General features: G+C 40.1%; 1 protein-coding gene across 4 annotated transcripts in view; it reads right to left on the reverse strand.

Annotated features, from left to right (window-relative positions):
• Positions 1-19,872, reverse strand: part of PLSCR4 (phospholipid scramblase 4) — a 67,258-nt gene that overhangs the window by 33,015 nt on the left and 14,371 nt on the right. For 2 of the 4 annotated variants that reach the window (XM_023753747.1, XM_006088628.3), the window contains exons 2-4: positions 15,529-15,635; positions 14,327-14,354; positions 12,765-12,875 (exon numbers count right to left, since the gene is read on the reverse strand). The exons of 1 other annotated variant lie outside the window; for it this stretch is intronic. In XM_023753747.1, the coding sequence (XP_023609515.1) occupies positions 12,765-12,875; positions 14,327-14,333 (118 nt within the window). In that variant the 5' untranslated portion in view covers positions 14,334-14,354; positions 15,529-15,635. The remainder of the gene's footprint in view (positions 1-12,764; positions 12,876-14,326; positions 14,355-15,528; positions 15,636-19,872) is intronic. One more of the 4 variants, XM_023753746.1, reaches the window with a different exon arrangement.

Genomic DNA, 19,872 nt, shown 5'->3' on the forward strand with positions numbered 1-19,872 from the left:
ATGAAATAAATCAGTATTACTTTATCTTGAAAACATTCCTCAAGCCCATTTCCAGAAGCAGCTGCTGTGCTTGCTGCTAGGAACAGAAAGGTGTACAAAGACACACCTGTCTTTAAGGACATCCAGTGCTGTGGAGAACTCATAAATTTGTAAGAAAAGCAAATGGTCATCATGACGTGAGAGACTGGTATAATCAGAGATAGATGCATAGTATGTGATGAGATTAAAGTGGAGGGGGAGCTGACCTAGGCATAGGAGGTACCCTAGAGGTAAGTGTTGACACTTACTGGTAGACCTCACCAGCGACTCCATGGTGGGCAAAGGTTTTACAAGGAGAAAAGATGCAGATGAGCAGTTGCACAGAGGAGGCTCAGTCCTGCAGGGGTAATGGCCATGAATGGAGATTTAGCAAGTGAGGTAGAAAGGAAGGTGGGGAAGGAGTGAAATTTATGAAAGACCTATACTCTGCGCGAAGAACTTGAACTTTATGCCAATATGATGGAAAGTGGAGTGAATAGGCCAGGGGCGAGGGGTGTGGCGGGGTTGGGCTGCGTTTGGGGAACACCCCAGAGGTCGGGGCAGCTGGGCCCGTGGAGGAAGGTCACGGCCAGGTCAGGGCAGCTGCGGCACGGAGCCGGAGGCATGGGTGCTGGGCGCCTTCCCTGCCGGAGCTGTGCACTGTCTGTGCTGCCGCCACTGCTGGAGCCACTGCCGCTGCTGGAACAGCCGTCAGCACCTCAGCATGTTTCTGAGCATGCTGAGCCTGCAACCCACGCACCCTACACCCACCCCACCCCGCTCCCACTCCTCCAAGCCAACCTCCAGAGCCTTACGCGAGACTCCTACAGCCAACCCGGGCAAAGGCACGTCCCTAGCTGTCTCCTCCTACCCCCTGCCCCAACTCCCCACATCCTCCGCACCCACAGTTTGAAGGCTCTGGGGAGTCTTCTGCAGATCTCCAAGCCAGCGCCTCCTGGTGCCTGTAAACACACCCCTTTCTGAACTCGCCGGTTCTGGCGTCCCATTTCCCCAAACTCCCTAAGGCGTCTTGGCTCTCACCCACGTCCCTAATGGCTCCCAAGATCCCCACTCTCTCCTGCACTCCGTTCCTTTCTGGCTTCTTTTGCCTCCTGCGTTTAGCTTCCTCCTGCACCCTCGCTCCCTTAACTTCCGGTCTACCTCCAGTGCCCAGATTTAAAGCTGGGTGAGCCTGCGCTCCCTTTCGCAGAGAGGGAACCTCAGCATTCTCTAAGCACCCGAGAGCTATGGACAGCCTGTCCATGAGGGTTGGAGGAGTTTGGCTGAGAGATTGTTGCTCAGGTCCGGCAGCCTAGCGGAGTGAGTGTAAAACCCTTTCCCCTTCTAGCGGGGACCCAGTCAGCCTGTGCCCTGCCAGCTCCAAGGATTAAAAGTGGGTGTTCATGGTTAGAGGAAACTATCCAGCCGAGTGCCTGGCTAAAGCAAACCACGCATCTGTCAGGAATGCTCTCTGGGTGCTGTTCTTGCCAGGAGCTTGTGTTCCACTGCGGTAGATGCAGCAAGGAAACAATGATTAGTGCATCTGACAGCTAATGCTGAGGACCGGTAGGAAAAACACACACTCCCCAGTCCCAGTTGGCGAATCTGAGTATGATGCAACCGCGTGTGCCTGTACGACAAAGAGAGAGGCTTAAGGAAATGCAAAGTTTTAAGCATAGAGTAAATGACACTGCTACCAAGAAAGCACACTTAATTACACTTTGGACATTTCAGTCAGTAAGAACACCTGTACTTTGTGCTTTATGATTCACATGATCTGATCATTTGAGTTGGGCCAATACAAACAAAAAGGCACTGTTGGTTTTGGTTGAGGTAATGAACTGTGATTTCAGATTTCTTGGTTGTTTTCTCTTTTGCCCAAGTTCCCAGATTCTCAAAACTCTAGGATTAGTTTTTGGAGGGACGAGAGAAGAAAATATATAAATACTCAGGAGGATTAAAATCAGATAGCAGTTGAGATTATAGCCATGGTTTTTGAGTTGGCAAATTAATCGGTTTGAAATGAGTGAGCCTGGCCTCTGGCCAGGCCAGACACGGAACACTTGCGTTTGCAACCTTGCAGGCTGGGCTGAGGGACCACCCTCCCCTGCCCCCGTGCACGAATTTCATGCACTGGGTCTCTAGTTTCCTTTTGCCCTAGACAGCGGTTCTCAACTTGTGGGTCGAGATCCCTTTGGCGGTCGAACGACCCTTTCACAGGGGTCACCTAAGACCATCCTGCATATCAGATATTTACATTACAATTCATAATATTAGCAACATTACAGTTATGAAGTAGCAACGAAAATAATTTTATGGTTGGGTCACAACATGAGGAACTGTATTTAAAGGGCCAGAAGGTTGAGAACCACTGCGCCTAGGAGATCTTCCATAAACATATTGGTACAAGAAATATCTGAGATTTTTCTGCCTATGGTTTCTTCTAGGATTTTTATGGTTTCCTACTTACAATTAAGTATTTCATTCATTTTGAGTTTATTCTTGTGAATGGAGTAAATTGGTAGTCTAGTTTCATTTTTTTTTGCATGTATCTGTCCAATTTTCCAAACACCATTTACTGAAGAAACTGTCTTGACTGCATGGTATGTTCTTGTCTCCTTTGTCAAATATTCATTGAATGTAACACTTTGAATAGATTTTTTGGGTTTCTGTTCTATTCCATTGATCTCTATGCCTGTTCTTGTGCCACTACCAGGCTGTTTTGATTATGGTGGGTTTGTAGTATAATTTAATCTGGTATTGTGATTTCTTCAACTTTGTTCTTCTTTCTCAAGATTGCTGCATCTATTTTTTTTTTGGAATGTTTGTTCTAGGTCTATGATATTAATAGGGATTGCATTGAACTTGTAGATTGCCTTGGGTAGTATGGACATTTTAATGATGTTGATTCCACCAATCCATGAACATTTGTTTATATCTTCTTCTATCTCTTTTCCCAGTGTCCTTTAGTTATCTCAGTACAAGTCTTTTAACTCCTGAGTTAAGTTTATTCCTAAGAATCTTAATTTTTTTTGTTGCAATGAAAAATGGGTTGTTGTTTTTTTAGTTTCTCTTTCTGAGAATTCATTATTGGTGCATTAAAAAAAACATCAATTTTGGGGTGTTGATTTTATATTCTACTCCATTGCAAAATTCATTTATAAATCTAGTAGTGTTTTGATGGTGTCTTTAGGGTTTTTTATGTACAATATAATGTCATCTGCAAATAATGTTTTACTTCCTCCTACCCAATTTGGATGCCTTTTATTTCTTCTTCTTATCTAATTGCTGTTACTAGGACTTCCAGTAGTATGGTGAATAAGAGTGGTGAATGTGGACATCCCTGTCTTGTTCCTCCCTATATCTTTTGATTGGATCATTTAATCCATTTACATTGTTATTATTGATAGGTACTTGTTTATTGCCAATTTAATTCTGTATATCTAGGTTACTCTCACTATTTCTTCTCATTAGAGCAGTCCCTTTAGCATTTCTTGTAATGCTGGCTTGGCAGTGATGAACTTCTTGAGCCTATTTTTGTCTGGAAGCTCTTTATTTCATTATTTCAAAAGATAACCCTGCTGGATATTGTAATCTTGGTTTCAGATTCTTGTGTTCCATTACCTTGAGTACCATTCATGCCATTCCCTTCCGGCCTGTGGAGATTCTGATGAGAAATCAGGTGGCAGCCTTATGGGAACTACTATGTAGGTAAGTTTGCTTTTCTCTTGCTGCCTTTCGGATTCTCTCTTTATCTCTAATTTTTGGCATTTTAATTATGATGTGTCTGGCTGTGGGCCTGTTTGGGTTCTTCTGGCTTGGGGTTCTCTGTGCTTCCTGAAGTTGTGTGACTTTTTCCTTTACCAGGTTAGGGAAATTTTCTGCCAATATTTCTTCAATCAGGTTCTCTATCACTTTCTGCCTGTTCTGGCACATCTACTATTTGAATATTATTATGTTTCATAGTGTCCCACAGCTCCCTTTAGCTGTCCTCCTGTTTTTTAGTTGTATTTTTCTTTTTGGTTCTCTGATTGAGTGACTTTTTCAACCTGGTCTTCTAATTCATGAATCCAATCCTCAGCTTCCCCTAATCTGCTATGTATTCCTTTCAATGTGTTCTTTACTTGTTTTGTGTCATTCTTTATTTCTATTTTCATATTTACTCTATCTTTTCTTATGCTGTTGAGCATCTTTACCATCATTAATCTGAACTCTATATCTGATAAATTTCTTATCTCCATTTCGTTTCTCTCTTCTTCTGGAGAATACTCTTGTTATTTCACTTGGGGGTTGTCATTTTGTCTCCTCATTTTGACTGTCCATGTGGGTTTGTGACTATGTACTAGGTAGATCTGCTATACCTCTCAATCTCTAGTGCATGATAGTGTCAAATGCTGTTTTTGACTAATTAGATCAGGCAAAGATTCAAGGTATCTAGAGACCAACTCTGCCTACAAACCAATAGGATTCCTTCTTGAATAGCCCTCAGGCAATTGCCCACAGGTGTGGCTTTTTTTCAACAGCATGGGGTAATTGCTTCTCCCTGGAGGCTAATTATTACTCTCAGTTTCTTAATGGGCTTGAGAAACTGCACAGTGGGGCAAGATGTTTTCTGATAGAGTGTGTCAACTGTCCTCCCCTCAGGCAAAACTGCCTGTGTATAGCAAATTTCTGTGTGAGGAAGATGACCTCCACTACATAAGGAAATGACTCAGAACAGGAAACTGGGGTGTCTTCCTTTTGAATTCTAACTTCAGAGCTACTGATTCTGGTTTCTGCTCACACAGTTCCAGTTAATTCTACCCTCCCTCAGCCAGAGTACAAGGTGAGTTGCTCCACAGGGAATTTTGTGCATTGGCCCTTTAAGAGGGCACCTGCATTTCCAGCTATCTCTTCCTGGCAGATAACAACCCTGCTGTTTTTCAATCAGATGTTGTGTAGATACCCTTCTCAGTTCTGGTGCTCTTGGCTGGGGGTGGGGGAGGGCAACTTGGATATTAGACCCCAGAGTTCAGTGGCAACCCCCCACAGCTGAGATATCTCTTCAGGACTTCAGTTGTTGTCTGTGGGAGTGCAGCCAGACCTTTCATGACTCTGCCCCTCCTACCAGTCTCTGCGGTCCCCACTTTCCATCCTCAGTAATCAGGACTCTCCAGCAAGTCTTCATTTGATTATTCAGGAATTTGGCTGTATTTTAGTTGTATTTCCAGTTCTGTCCTGGGAGAGTGTAAGTGCAGCATCCATTTATTCCACTGCCATTTTTAATGTCCCAAAATCAATTTCTAAAAAGACTATAACTCAGATTTTCACTGGCAGTATGTGTCTCCATTTTTCTGTGTCACCACAAGCGTGTATTCAGACGTATTATCATATTAGTAACACTACAAGCTCCTAAGTAGCAGTCATGGCTTTTCACCTCCATTTCTCTTGCCATTTGTCCGATGCATTCTTCATACCAGACCTTCATGGCCTGTGATTTTGTACATATTGTTCTTTTGGCCAGCCACGGTCTCTTCTCCTTTTTGTTTGGCCTAGAAACTCTTTATTGTGCCAGCAAAGCAAGACTTCCTCAGTTAGGAATTTTCTCAGGTCTTTTGTAGTCAGTTACTATCATCTGTTTATGCCCCTACAATATTCTCTTAACATTTCCATGATCGAGAAAAAAGAATGACATCAATGTTTGTACATCTTCATTCCTCAGTAGCCTACAAAGATAACATTGTGTTCTTGGCATAGCAGGTTTTGCTCAGTGGTTAAAGAGTTTGCCCTAGTACTGAAGAGCCCTGTGTTGGATTTAGATGAAGGGCACATACATTGGTTGCAGGCTCGATCCCCAATCAATGGAGGATGTTTCTCTTGCTCCCTCTTTCTCAGCTTCTCCCCGTCCCTTCCATTCTCTCTAAAAATATATGGGCAGAGGAGAACCAAGATGGCAGCATAGGTAAATACCTGTACTTGCTGCCTCCCACAACCATATCAAAATTACAACTAAAATACATAACAACTATCATCCAGAACCACGAGAAACTTGGCTGAGTGAAGAACTACAAGTAGAAAAATAAAGAAGAAAGAGCATTGAGACTGGTAGAAGATGCGGAGGCGTGGAGGTGCGGAAGGAGCTGACACCCAGGTATGCCGCTTTTTAAATGGAGGGAGATACAAACTCCCACGTGCTCTGAGTTCCAGTGCCGGGCAAGACTTTGGGGGACCCAGACACATACAGGGAGAAACTGGACTGTCTGGCATCAGGGTAGGAACACAGGGGCAGCTTTCTTCCAGACAGAGGTGCGTGCAGCAGTGGTCAGATTTCTCCAGTGCAGGCCTGACTGGAAGCCATTGCTATTTGCTCCGCCCTGAAGACTCCCTGAGACCCCACCCCACTCAATTTACAACACTAACCAAGCTGTGCACAGCGGCCTTTGCATATGAATGGCCTGTCCTTTTTCAGTCTAAAACCTGTCAAACTGCAGCTGGGTCAGGGATCCCCAAAGCTATTTAAAGAAGACAAAGGCCAGCAATGCAGCAGCCTGCCTTGCTTCACCTCATCTGGGCACTTCCAAAACCCATACAAAGAGGAGGAATCTGCAGATCTCTCTGTAGCTCCTGTTGGGTGGCCTCAGGCAGTGGCTGAATTTGCACCTCCTTGGAGATCCAAGAGCCAGTGTAACCAGTGGTCAGTGCGAGTCCATACCAGATTACAACTCTTCACATCCATAAGTGACACACTCAAGGTGCAGACTCAGTGAGCACCAAAGCCCACTGAAGCAAGTCCTGCCCCATAAGGGTATCTCCTGCATAGCAGCTCTTCCACTGTAGACACAGCTGGTCCTCACAGCCAATTGGCCTGGAGGTAAACAAACACAGGGAAGCAGCCAAAATGCAGAGACAAAGAAATGTGTCACAAATGAAAGAAATGAAGAAAGCAAACTACTGGATGTAGAGTTCAAAACCACAGTTATAAGGTTACTAAAAAATCTTCTAGAAATCTCTGAGAAACTTAGTGAGACCTTCAAGGAACTTAATGAGAATGCCAAAAAAATGGAAAAGGACCAGTCAGAAATTAAGCATACACTGACTGAAATAAGGAATAATACACAGAGATTCAACAGTAGAGTAGAGGATCCCAAGAATCAAGTCAAAGATTTGAAATACAAGAAAGCAGAAAACACCCAACTGGAAGAGCAAAAAGAAAAAAGAATCCAAAAATATGAAGATAGTGTAAGGAGCCTCTGGGACAACTTCAAGTGTACCAACGTCCAAATTATGGGGGTGCCAGAAGAAGAGAGAGAGCAAGATATTGAACACCTATTTGAAGAAATGATGACAGAAAACTCCCCCTACCCAATGAAAGAAATAGACTTATGAGTCCAGGAAGCGCAGAGAACCCCAAACAAGAGGAATCCAAAGAGGACCACACCAAGTCACATCATAATTAAAATGCCAAGAGCAAAAGACAAAGAGAGAATCTTAAAAGCAGCAAGAGAAGAACAGTTAGTTACCTACAAGGGAGTACCCATATGACTGTCAGCTGATTTCTCAACAGAAACTATGCAAGCCAGAAGGGAGTGGCAAGAAATATTCAAAGTGATGAATAGCAAGAACCTACAACCAAGATTGCTCTATCAAGCAAAGCTATCATTTAGAATAGAAGGTCAGATAAAGAGCTTCACAGACAAGAAAAAGCTAAAGGAGTTCATCACCACCAAACCAGTATTATATGAAATGTTGAAGGGTATTCTTTAAGAAGAGGAAGAAGAAGAAAAAGGTAAAGATAAAAAATTATGAACAACAAAGTGACAACAAATACATATCTATCAACAAGTGAATCTAAAAATCAAATGAATAAAAAGTCTGATGAACAGAATAAACTGGTGAATGTAATAGAATCAGTGGCATGGAAATGAAGTGGACTGACAATTCTCTGGGGGAAGGGGATGTAAGGGGTGCAGGAAGGGATGGGACAAAGATCTTATATGCATGTATGCAGTACCTATGGACAAGGATAGTGGGGTGGCGAGGGCCTGGGGTGGGGTGGGAACCAGGTGAAGGGAAGCTATGGGGGGGGAAAGAGGGACATCTGTAATAATCTGAACAATAAATTTTTTAAAAAATGGAAAAAATACAAAAATAAAAATATATGGACAAAATATCCTCAGGTGTGGATTAACAACAATAACGAAAAGAATATGTTCTTAATTGACACCTAGTAAACTACTTGGCACCCTGTAGTCAGTCAATCTTTATTGAAACATTCAATTAATTAATTTTGATTTTAGTTTATAATTATATATATATATATATATATATATATATATATATATATATCTACACTAATAAAAGAGAAACATGGTAATTAGCATACGACCGCTACCCTTTTCATTGGCTAATCAGTGAGTATATGCAAATTAACTGTCAGCCAAGATGGCGGCCGGCAGCCAGGCAGCTGGAAGCGAACATGAGGCTTGCTTGCTCCAGGGACTGCAGACTCCAACGTTCCCCGCCTGACTTGCCGGCCTCTGAGTTGCAACTCTAAGCAACTATGTACTATGTTGCAAATGTAGAAGTGAAACAAAACTCCAGAAACCAGCTTTCAGCCTGCCGGGATCTCAGAGCTGAAGTTATACATTGTTTCGATTATAGAATGCAAACAAACCAGATACGAAGCCTCAGAGCTAGAGCCAGAGCTAAAGCTGGCCCAGAATAAAATTTTAAAAAAAGAGAAAAAAAAAGGAGCAGTTGGGAGCTTTATTCAACAACCGCCAGCCTGAAAGCAGCCCTCAGCCCCTCACCCAGACTGGCCAGGCACCCCAGTGGGGACCCCCACCCTGAAGGGTGTGTGACCAGCTGCAAACAGCCATCATCCCCTCATCCAGGCTGGCCAGGCCCCCAGTGGGGACCCCACCCTGATCTACGACACCCTTCAGGGCAAACCAGCCGGCCCCCAGGCCTCTATCCTATATAGTAAAAGGGTAATATGCCTCCAGGCACCGGGATCAGTGGAGCCACGAGGCCTCTTGGCACCAGATTAGTGTGACAGGGGGCAGCGCCCAAACCCCCTGATCGCCCTGCAGCTCTGTGTGTGACAGGGGGCAGGGCCACAACATCCCTATCCGCCCTGCTCTGTTTGTGACAGGGGAAGGCGCCCCAACCCCCTGATGGGCCCTGCTCTGTGTGTGACAGGGTGGGGCGTCCCAACCCCCCCCCCCCATGGGCCCTGCTCTGTCTGTGATGGGGTAGAGCCATAAGCTCCCCATCGGCCCTGCCCTGAGTGTGACAGTGGCGGCGCCCCAACCCCCTGATCGGCCCTGCTCTGTGAGTGACAGGGGGCGGTGCCGTGCCCTAACTCCCCTATCGGCCCTACTCTGTGCATGACAGGGGGGAGCTCCCCAACCCCCTGATTGGCCCTGCTCTGTGCGTGATAGGGGGTGGCGCCGCAACCTCCCCATCGACCCTGCCTTGAGTGTGACAGGGAGCGGTGCCCCAACCCCCCAATCGGCCCCACCCTGAGCGTGACTGAGGGTGGCATCGCAACCTCCCAATCTGCCCTGCTCTGTGCATGACAGGGGGCGGCGCCCCAACTCCCCAATCAGCCCTGCTCTGAGCCCGACCAGGGGCTGCACCTAGGGATTGGGCCTGCCCTCTGCCACCCAGGAGCAGGCCTAAGCCAGCAGGTCGTTATCTCCTGAGGGGTCCCAGACTGCAAGAGGGCACAGGCTGGGCTGAGGGGACCCCCCCCCCACCGAGTGCACAAATTTTTGTGCACCGGGCCTCTAGTATATATATAATTCTTTATTGTTTAAAGTATTACATAAGTCTCCGTTTTCCCCCATTGACCTCTCCACAGCCACTCCCTCCCCCAGCACCTGCCCTAACCCCCCTAGTGTCCATTGGTTATGCTCATATGCATGCATACAAGTCCTTAGGTTGATCTCTTACCCCCTCACACCCTGCCTTCCCTCATAGGTTGGACAGTCTGTTCGATGCTTCTATGACTCTGGTTATATTTTTGTTCATCTGTTTATGTTGTTCATTATATTCCACAAATGAGTGAGATCATGTGATATTTATCTTTCTCTGACTGGCTTATTTCCCTAGCACAATGCTCTCTAGTTCCATCCATGCTGTTGCAAATGGTAAGAGTTCCTTCTTTTTCAGCAGCATAGTATTCCATTGTGTAGATGTACCACAGTTTTCTAATACACTCATATGCTGATGGGCACTTAGGCTGTTTCCAAATCTTAGCTATTGTAAATTGTGCTGCTATGAATATAAGGGTGCATATATCCTTTCTGATTGGTGTTTCTATTTTCTTGGGCTATATTCCCAGAAGTGGGATTATTGGATCAAATGGAAGTTCCATTTTTAATTTTTTGAGGAAACGCCTTACTGTTTTCCACAGTGGCTGCATCAGTCTGCATTGCCACCAGCAATACAAAAAGGTTCCTTTTTCTCCACATCCTGGCCAGCATTTGTCCTTTGTTGATTTGTTGATGAGAGTCCTTCTGACAGGTGTGAGATGGTACCTCATTGTTGTTTTGATTTGCATCTCTTGAATGATTAGTGACTTTGAGCACATTTTCATATGTCCCTTGGCCTTCTGTATGTCCTCTTTTGGAGAGTGTCTAGATAGGTCCTTTGCCCATTTTTTGATTGGATTGTTTATCTTCCTTTTGTTAAGTTGTATGAGTTCCCTATAAATTTTGGAGATTAAATCCTTATCAGATATAACATTGGCAAATTTTTTCTCCCATAAAGTGAGCTTTTCTTGTTGTTTTGTTGATGGTTTCTTTCACTGTGCAGAAGCTATTTACTTTGAGGTAGTCTCCTTAGATTCCATTGCCCTAGGAGCTGAATCGGTAAAAATACTGAAAGGACATATGTCTGATATTTTGCTGCCTACGGATTCTTCTAAGACTTTTATGGTTTCCCATCTTATGTTTATCCATTTTGAGTTTATTTTTGTGTATGGTGGAAGTTGGTGGTCTAAGTTTCATTTTTTTGCATGTATCTGTCCAATTTGTCCAACATCTTTTATTGAAGAGACTTGTCTTGACTCTATTGTATGCTCTAGCCTCCTATGTCAAATATTAAGTGAGCATAATGGCTTGGGTCAATTTCTGGTTCTCTGTTCTGTTCCACTGGTCTATATGTCTGTTCTTGTACCAATACCAGGCAGTTTTGAGAACAGTGGCTTTGTAGGGATCTGGTCTTGTGATCGTCCAACTTTGTTCTTCTTTCTCAAGATTGCTACAGCTATTTGGAGTCTTTTTTATTTCAGATGAATTTTTGGAGAGTTTGTTCTAGGTTTTTGAAATATGCCATTGGTATTTTAATGGGGATTGCACTGAATCTACGGATTGCTTTGGGAAGTAAGGACATTTTAATAAAGTTGATTTTACCAATTCATGAACATGGTATATTCCTCCATTTGTTTATGTCTTCCTCTATATCTTTTTTCAGTGTCCTGTAATTTTCTGAGTACAGGTCCTTTACCTCTTTGGTTAAACTTATTCCTAGGTATCTTAATTTTTTTTGTTGCAATGGTTAAATGGGATTGTTTTTTTAGTTTCTCTTTCTGTGAGTTCATTATTGGTGTATAAAAAAGCCACAGACTGCTGGGTGTTAATTTTGTATCCTGCTACATTGCTGAATCCATTTATTAAGTCTATTAGTTTTTTTACTGAGTCTTTAGGGTTTTCTATGTACAATATCTTGTCAAGAATAATGACAGTTTTATTTCTTTTCCAATTTGGATGCCTTCTATTTCTCCTTCTTGTCTGATCACTATGGCTAGCACTGCCAGTACTCTGTCAAAAAGGAGTGGTGAAAGTGGGCATCCCTGTCTTGTTCCTATTCTTAGGGAAAATGGTTTTAGTTTTTGCCCATTGAGTATTATGTTAGCTGTAGGTTTGCCATATAAGGCTTTTATTATGTTGAGTTATGATCCCTCTATTCCCCTTTGCTGAGAGTTTTTATCAGGATTTTGTCAAATGCCTTTTCTGCATTAATTGATATGATTATTTGACTTTTATCTCTCAATTTGTTTATGTGAGGTACCACATTTATTGATTTATGGATATTGTACCAGCCTTGTATCCCTGGAATAAATCCCACTTGGTCATGGTGTATGATCTTTCTAATGTAATGCTGGATCAAGTTTGCTAGAATTTTGTTGAAGATTTTAGCATCTATGTTCATCAGGGATATTGGCCTATAATTCTCTTTCTTTGTAGTGTTTTTATCTGGTTTTTTGATTAGGGTAATGTTGGCTTTATAGAAAATCCTTGGAAGTGTGCCTTCCTCTTGCATTTTTTGGAATAGCCTGAGGAGGATAGGTTTTAGTTATTATTTGAATGTTTGGATATTCTTTGTATGAATTTTTATTGATTTCAGATAAGAAAAGAGAAAGAGAGAGAGAGAGAGAGAGAGAGAGAGAGAGAGAGAGAGAGAGAGAAACATCAGTGCTGAGAGAGCATCATTGTTCGGCTGCCTCATGCTCGCCCAGCCTGTAACCTGGGCATATGCCCTAACCGGAATTGAACTGTGACCTCCTGGTCAAAGCTCACCCACAGAGCCTCATCGGCTAGGCATTATTTTTGCTTTTATTTTATTTGTTCCACCACCGTTTATCCCCTCTTTGGCTGCTTCCACCTCCACCCACTGCCCTAATTATTTTTAAAAGCAATCTTAAATATTAGTATAATTGTCTGGAGAGAGGAAAAATCCTTTCTGAATATTTAACGTACCTGGTACAAAATGGGAATTATAGTCTGGAGGGGCATCAGGTCTTGGATCAGGTGACTTTAATTGATTTCCCATTTCATCTGTAGGTTGCTTAGGGGCTGTGGGGACTACACCTTTGGGGAAAGATAGGGCACATGATTTACAATGGAAATGATAATATAACAGAATACATTCACTTTTTCTTGTTGGCATGCACCATTGCATATAACCAATAAGTAATACACTCATATTTCATACAAAAATCATAATTCATAAGTATATTAGACATCAACCTATTATAGTATTTGATAGATTTTCAGGCTGAATATGGATTAAAAATGAAAATATTAAACCATTGTGCTATGATCAAAGCAAGGAACTTTCAGCTACTAGCTTCAGCTGTTCTGATGTGATTCCTACCTACATAACTTCCTTTCACAGTGTCGAAAATTCTTTTTCATAGTATGTAAAGTCATATATAGAGTGAATCAGATTTTTCATAAATCCATTTTGGAAAATGGCTGTTTAAATAAATTCAAAACATAACACGATAAATACTTAGTAAATTCAAAACAGAGCATGATGAATACTAAATGATTTAAAAGCCAGTGGTGACATATGCAGTTCAATTAGAGGTGATTTAGTCAACATTTCCAGGGATTCACACTCTGCCCTATTCATCCTGAAAGACCTAAGTCACCCCGATTGCTTCAAGGGAGTACTGAAGTCACTTTTCCTCTTGTTGAAATCAGAGAACCCTTTCATTGGACTCACTATAAGGAAAAGTTCTGAATCTCTTAACTAACTGACTTTTATCTAAAAACAATCAAACACACACACACACACACACACACATACACACACACAAACACACACACACACACACAAATCCCATAAACAGTGTGTTTCTCTCCTTGTATCATGTCTTGCATTGCTTGAAAATGCAGGGGCTACTTTTGAGCCCTCCTCTATGAAGACAAGCTGCTGTCACAGGCTTTTTATTACTACCTCTCTTTGCAGACTTACTTTTCTACCTGTATTTTTCTTTATCCAAATTTCCCCACATACTTTAGAGATCTTTCCACACATATATGCCAATGTAAATCCCTTTTAACCCTTTTTTGTTAAAGATAGAAAGGAATGCTCATATGTATAAATAAGTATACGTACATGAATATATACTCTCCAAATACTTAATAAAAAAAATTCAAAATGAAATAAACTTCAAACAATTTTTAAAATCTTCACTGAGGATACGTTTTTTTTTAATTATTATTATTTTCTAATTCTCACTTGAGGATATTTTTCCATTGATTTTTTAGAGCAAATGGAAGGAAAAGGGGGAGAAAGAGACACATCAATTGGTTGCCTCCTGCATGGTCCCCGACTGGGAGCCAGGATAATAAAGCCTGCAACTAAGGTATGTGCTTTTGACCGGAATCAAACCTGAAGCCCTTCAATCCAAGGTCCAACACTCTATCCACTGAGCCATATAGCCAGGCAAAATCTATAATTTTTAAGGAAAGCAATCACAAAATTCACATTTTAAAATAAAGCATATTAAAACTTATTCACAAAAACTTACCTGACATTTTGAGGTATTCCAATTAATCCTGAAAAATAAAATATTTCATACTTTAAAAACATACTTATTATTACTACTTAGTAATACATGTAACAAGTTCAGTGATTCTTTTAGCCTCCAGTTACCTTTCACTCATACCTTCCTTAGTTCAAAAATGTTTACTGAGCACCTATTATGTACCAGGTACTATTATAGATGTTGAAAATATAGCAGTAAACCAGATGGACACACTGCTGGACATTATATTCTAGTGGAATGAGATTTAAAAATATGTCAATAAATATTTAAGATTAAATTTAGATAGTTCAGTTATGAAGTAAAAAGTTTAAGAAAAACATGAGAGTCAGGGTAACCCTCTCTCAGAAGATGACCTTTGAACTATTTGAACTATGAATGGAGACTCTACACAAAAATATAGGAGAAGAGATCCAGAAAGACAGAAAAGTAAGGACAAAGGCCCTCGTGTGCCACTGAGCTTAGAATACTCAAGGGAGAGAAAGAAGTCATGTTTGGAACATAGTGAATGAAAAAAAAACAAGAAAAAACAAGACAATGAATGAAGATAGAGGTCTGATCAGACCTAAAGACCATAGCAAAATGTTTGGAATTTGTTTAATTGCAGTGGAATGATCAGATCTGACCCATATTTTACCTTTCTTTTATTTTTTTCCATCACCTTTTATCACCCTCATACCCCCTTCCACCTCCACCCATCCTTCTACACCCCCACAAAAACCACACTGTTGTTCATGAGTTATCTTTCTTTATGCTCAATCCCTCCAATCCCCAGCATACCTCCCCTGACCAGAGTGGTCTGCCTGTTCTCTATCTATTAGTCTGTCTCTATTTTGCTTGGTAGTTCAGTTTGCTTATTATATTCCACATATGAGTGAAATCATATGGTACTTGTCTTTCTCTATCTGGCTTATTTCACTTAGCATAATGTTCTCCAGGTCCATCCATGCTGTCCCAAAAGTTAAATTTTTCTTTTTTATCACAGAGTAGTATTTCATTGTGTAAATGTACTATTGCTTTTTTTATTTTTTAAATAATGGTTGTTTTTAAAATATATTTTTAATGATTTCAGAGAGGAAGGGAGGAGAGATAGATAAACATCAATAATGAGAGAGAATCATTGATCGGCTGTCTCCTAAACACCCCACACTGGGGATCAAGCCCACAACCTGGGCATATGCTCTTACCTGGAATTGAACCGTGGCCTCCTGGTTCATAGGTTAGTCCAGCTGGTCCCACTGCTTTTTTATCCACTCATCTACTGATGGACACATGGGCTGCTTCCAAGTCTTGCCTATTGTAAATAACACTGCAATGAACATAGGGGTACATATTTTCTTTTGATTTAGTATTTCAGGTTTCTTTGGCTAAATCCCAGAAGAGTATTCACTGGGTCAAAATGCAGTTCCATTTTTAATTTTTTTGTTAATTAACTCCATACTGTTTTCCATAGTGGCTGCACCAACCTGCATTCCCACCAGCAGTGAACTAGTGTTCCCTTTTCTCCACAATCTCACCAACATTTGTTGTTTGTTGATTTATTGATGATAGACATTCTGACAGGTGTGAGGTGGTATCTCATTATGGTTTTAATTTGCATTTCTCTGGTGATTAGTGACGATGAGCAACTTTAATATATCTATTGACCATCTGTACGTCCTCTTTGGAGAAATGTCTATTCAGATCTTTTGTCATTTTTTTAAATAGGTTTGAATGTTTTTTTGGTGTTGAGTTTTATAAGTTCTTTATAAATTTTGGATATTAACCCCTTATCAGATGTATCACTGGCAAATATGTTCTATTCAGTGGTTTGTCTTTACATTTTGTTGATGGTTTCCTGTGCTGTGCAAGAACTCTTCAATTTGATGTAGTCCAATCTGATTTTTTTTTGTTTCCCTTGCCTGAGGCAATATATCAGAAAAAATATTGCTAGGAGAAATGCCCAAGATTTTACTGCCTATGCTTTCTTTAAGGATTTTTATGGTTTCTAGTCTAAAATTTAAGTCTAATCCATTTTGAGTTTATTATTGTGTGTGGTGTAAGGTGGTCTAGTTTCATTTTTTACACATATATATCCAATTTTCCAACACCATGTATTGAATAGACTATTTTCAGTCCATTGTATGTTTCTACCTCCTTTGTCAAATATTAATGGACTATAAAGGTGTGGATTTCTTTCTGTTACATTCTATTGATCTGTATGTATGTTTTTATGCTAGTACAATGCGGTTTTGATTAGTATAGTTTGATATCAGGTAGGGTGATTCCTCCAACCTTGTTCTTCTTTCTCAAGATTGCTGTTGCTATTCATGGTCTTTTGTGGTTCCATAAAAATTTTTGAAACACCTGTTCTAAGTCTGTAGAAATATTCCATTGGTATTTTCATAGGAATTGAATTCAATCTGTAGATTGCTTTTGGTTAGTATGTATAACTTAATGATGTTAATTCTTCCTATCCATGAACAAGATATATGCTTCTACTTATTTCTATCTTCCTCAATTTCTTTCTTCAGTGTCTCATAATTTTCTGAGTACAGGTCTTTTACATCCTTGATTAAATTTATTCCCAGGTATTTTATTTTTTTAAGCAATTGTGAGAGAGATTTTTGTTTGTTTGTTTCTCTTTCTGACAGTTCATTATTGGTGTATAAAAATGCAATTGATTTCTGGGTATTTATTTTATATTCTGCTACTTTACTGAATTCATTTAAATTTTAGGTTTTTGGTGGAATTTTTAGAGTTCTCTATATACAGTATCATGTCATCGGCAAATAAAGACAGTTTTAATTCTTCTGTAGCTAAAATTTCCAGCACTATGTTGAGTAAGAGTGGTGAAAGTGGATACCTCTTTCTTGTGCCTAATCTTAAGAGAAACACTTTTAGTTATTGCCCATTGAGTAAGACATTGGCTGTAGGCTTGTCAAGCACTACCTTTATTATGTTGAGATATGTTCCCTATATTCCCACTGTGGTAAGAGTTTACATCATAAATGGGTGATAGATTTTATCAAATGCTTTTTCTGTACCTATTGATATGATCATGTTATTTTTATCCTTCATTTTGTTTATGTGGTGTATCATGTTTATTGATTTGCATATATTGTACCACCTTTGCTTCCCCAGAAAAAAAGCCCACTAGATTGGTATATGATCTTTTCAATGTACTGCTGGATCTGGCTTACTAATATTTTGTTGAGAATTTTAGCATCTATGTTTGTCAGGGATATTGGCCTATAATTTTCTTTCTCTGTAGTGTCATTATTTGGTTTTGGAATTAGGATAATGCACATCCCGTAATATGACCTTGGGGGTCTTCCTTCCTCTTGAATTACTTTGAATAGTGTGAGAAGAACAGGTGTTAGTTCTTTCATTATTTGGCAAAATTCACCTGTGAAGGCATCCAGTTCAGGACTTTTGTTTGTTGGGTGTTTTTTGGTGTGTTTTTTAATTACTGCTTCAATTTCATTATTCTTCCTAATTTAGTTTCAGAAGATTGGATGTTTCTAGAAATTTATCTATTTCTCCCAGATTGTCCAATTTGTTGGTATATAGTTTTTCATATTTTCTTACAATCCTTTGTATTTCTGTAGAGTCAGTTGTTACTTCTCTTTCATTTCTGGTTTTACTTACTTAGGCCATCTCTCTATTTTCCTTGATAAGTCTGGTTAAAGGTTTGTCATTCTTGTTTATCTTTTCAAAGAACCAGCTCTTGGTTTCACTGACCCTTTGTACTGATTTTTTCTTTTTTCTTTTAGATGTTATTTCATTTATTTGTGCTTTGATATTATTTCCTTCCTTCTCCTTACTTTGAGCTTTGCTTGTTCTTCTTTTTCTAGTTCCTTTCAGTGTAAAGTTAGTTTATTTGAGATTTTTCTTGTTTGAGGTAGGAATATAACACCATGATTTTCCCTCCTAAGACTGCTTTTGCTGTGTCCCATAGATTTGGGGTTGTTGTATTCTCATTTTCATTCATTTCAAGGTATCTTTTGATTACTTCCTTTATCTCACTGTTAACCCATTCATTGTTTAGTAACAAGTTATTTAGCCCCCGTGTCCTTGTGTGTTTTTCAGTTTTTTTCCTGTGATTGATTTCTTGTTTTATACAATTATGGTCAGTGAAGATGCTTGATATGAATTCAATCTTTTGAAATTTATTGAGACTTATTTTGTGTCCTAACATCTTGTCTATCTTAGAAAATGTTTCCATGTGCACTTGAAAAAAATGCATATTCTGCTGCTTTGGAGTAAAATGCTCTGAAGATATCAATTAAATCCATTTGATCTAGTGTGTCATTTTAGGCTGATCCCCTTGGAGTTTCAACTATTTCAATAGCTATAATTCAACAAAGGATTCTCTGTTCATGTATAAATATACCATGCACTGAAACAGTTAAACGTGGGCAAGTGGGAGCAAACTGGGGAGGTAAGAATGGAGAAACACTGAGAAAAGCCACAGATGCACCCTGAAGCTGGGGGCTTAAGGAGAAGCTGAACCCAATGAGGGGAGGAATCCGGTTGTACCTGGCACCCTCTTCAGCCAGGAGGAGCAGAGATTTAGAGAGCATCTTGCAAAAGTGAGCAGTACGAGCTAAAGCTGACCCCAGTGACCTTGGCAGGGACACATCACAGAGGTGAGCCACAACTGTCTGGTGCTGGGCATTTTCAGACAGAGATACAAAGCCATGGAGCCTGACTGCTCATTAACCACCCAGATGCCGTCTCCTTTCACACTTGGTATTGTGTTGTAGAGCACATTATCTTCAGGAAACATAGACGTGGCAGACAGAAGAGTACAGAGGGGTCTTAAATCAGGCCCCATGGGAGATTAAAACTCAACTAAAGCAAATGACACTTCATTACTTCACTTTTTTATCTTCTACTTAAAAAATTATTTTTTTCCTTTTTCTTTATTTTTTATTATGTTTATTTTTTGTTATCATTATTTCTATTTTTACTTATTTTTTAACCCTTTATTTTTCTTTTGGATTACTGTTCTACATTCTATTTTTACTTTTTTATCATTATTTATCTCATTTTTTCCTTTTTGCCAACCTTTTCTTCCTCACTTCTACCTTTTTCATCTTGTTTCTCTTCTCCTATTCCTGTGTTAGTTTTTCTGTCTCTTTTAATTTTACTACTTGTTAAAAGTTAATCTTCTTTATCTGCTTTATTGACACATTACTATTATAGTAGTCTCTGTTGGCTTACTCATATATCGAATTTCCTCTCCCCTGTTCCAAGTCCATGGACCCTTGTCTTTTCTCTTTATGCACTAGCCAATATTTTTTTTCTTTTCTTGTTGTTGTTTGTTTGTTTTTTTGCTTTTGTTTTTATTTTGTACTTTTGATTTTCCTCTCATCGCTTGCTCTCTTCTTCTACTAATAGCTTAATTAGTTTCATTCACTAAACTCAGGCCTATACGTTCTCTACTATATTCTCCTTTTCCAAATATAGATGAATACATAGATAGGTTAAACAAAGGGGAAATATTTTTCTGGGATATACATTTAAAATATATATATATATATATA

The sequence above is a fragment of the Myotis lucifugus genome, unplaced genomic scaffold, assembly GCF_000147115.1.
Source record: "Myotis lucifugus unplaced genomic scaffold, Myoluc2.0 scaffold_50, whole genome shotgun sequence".
Lineage (NCBI taxonomy): Eukaryota > Metazoa > Chordata > Mammalia > Chiroptera > Vespertilionidae > Myotis > Myotis lucifugus.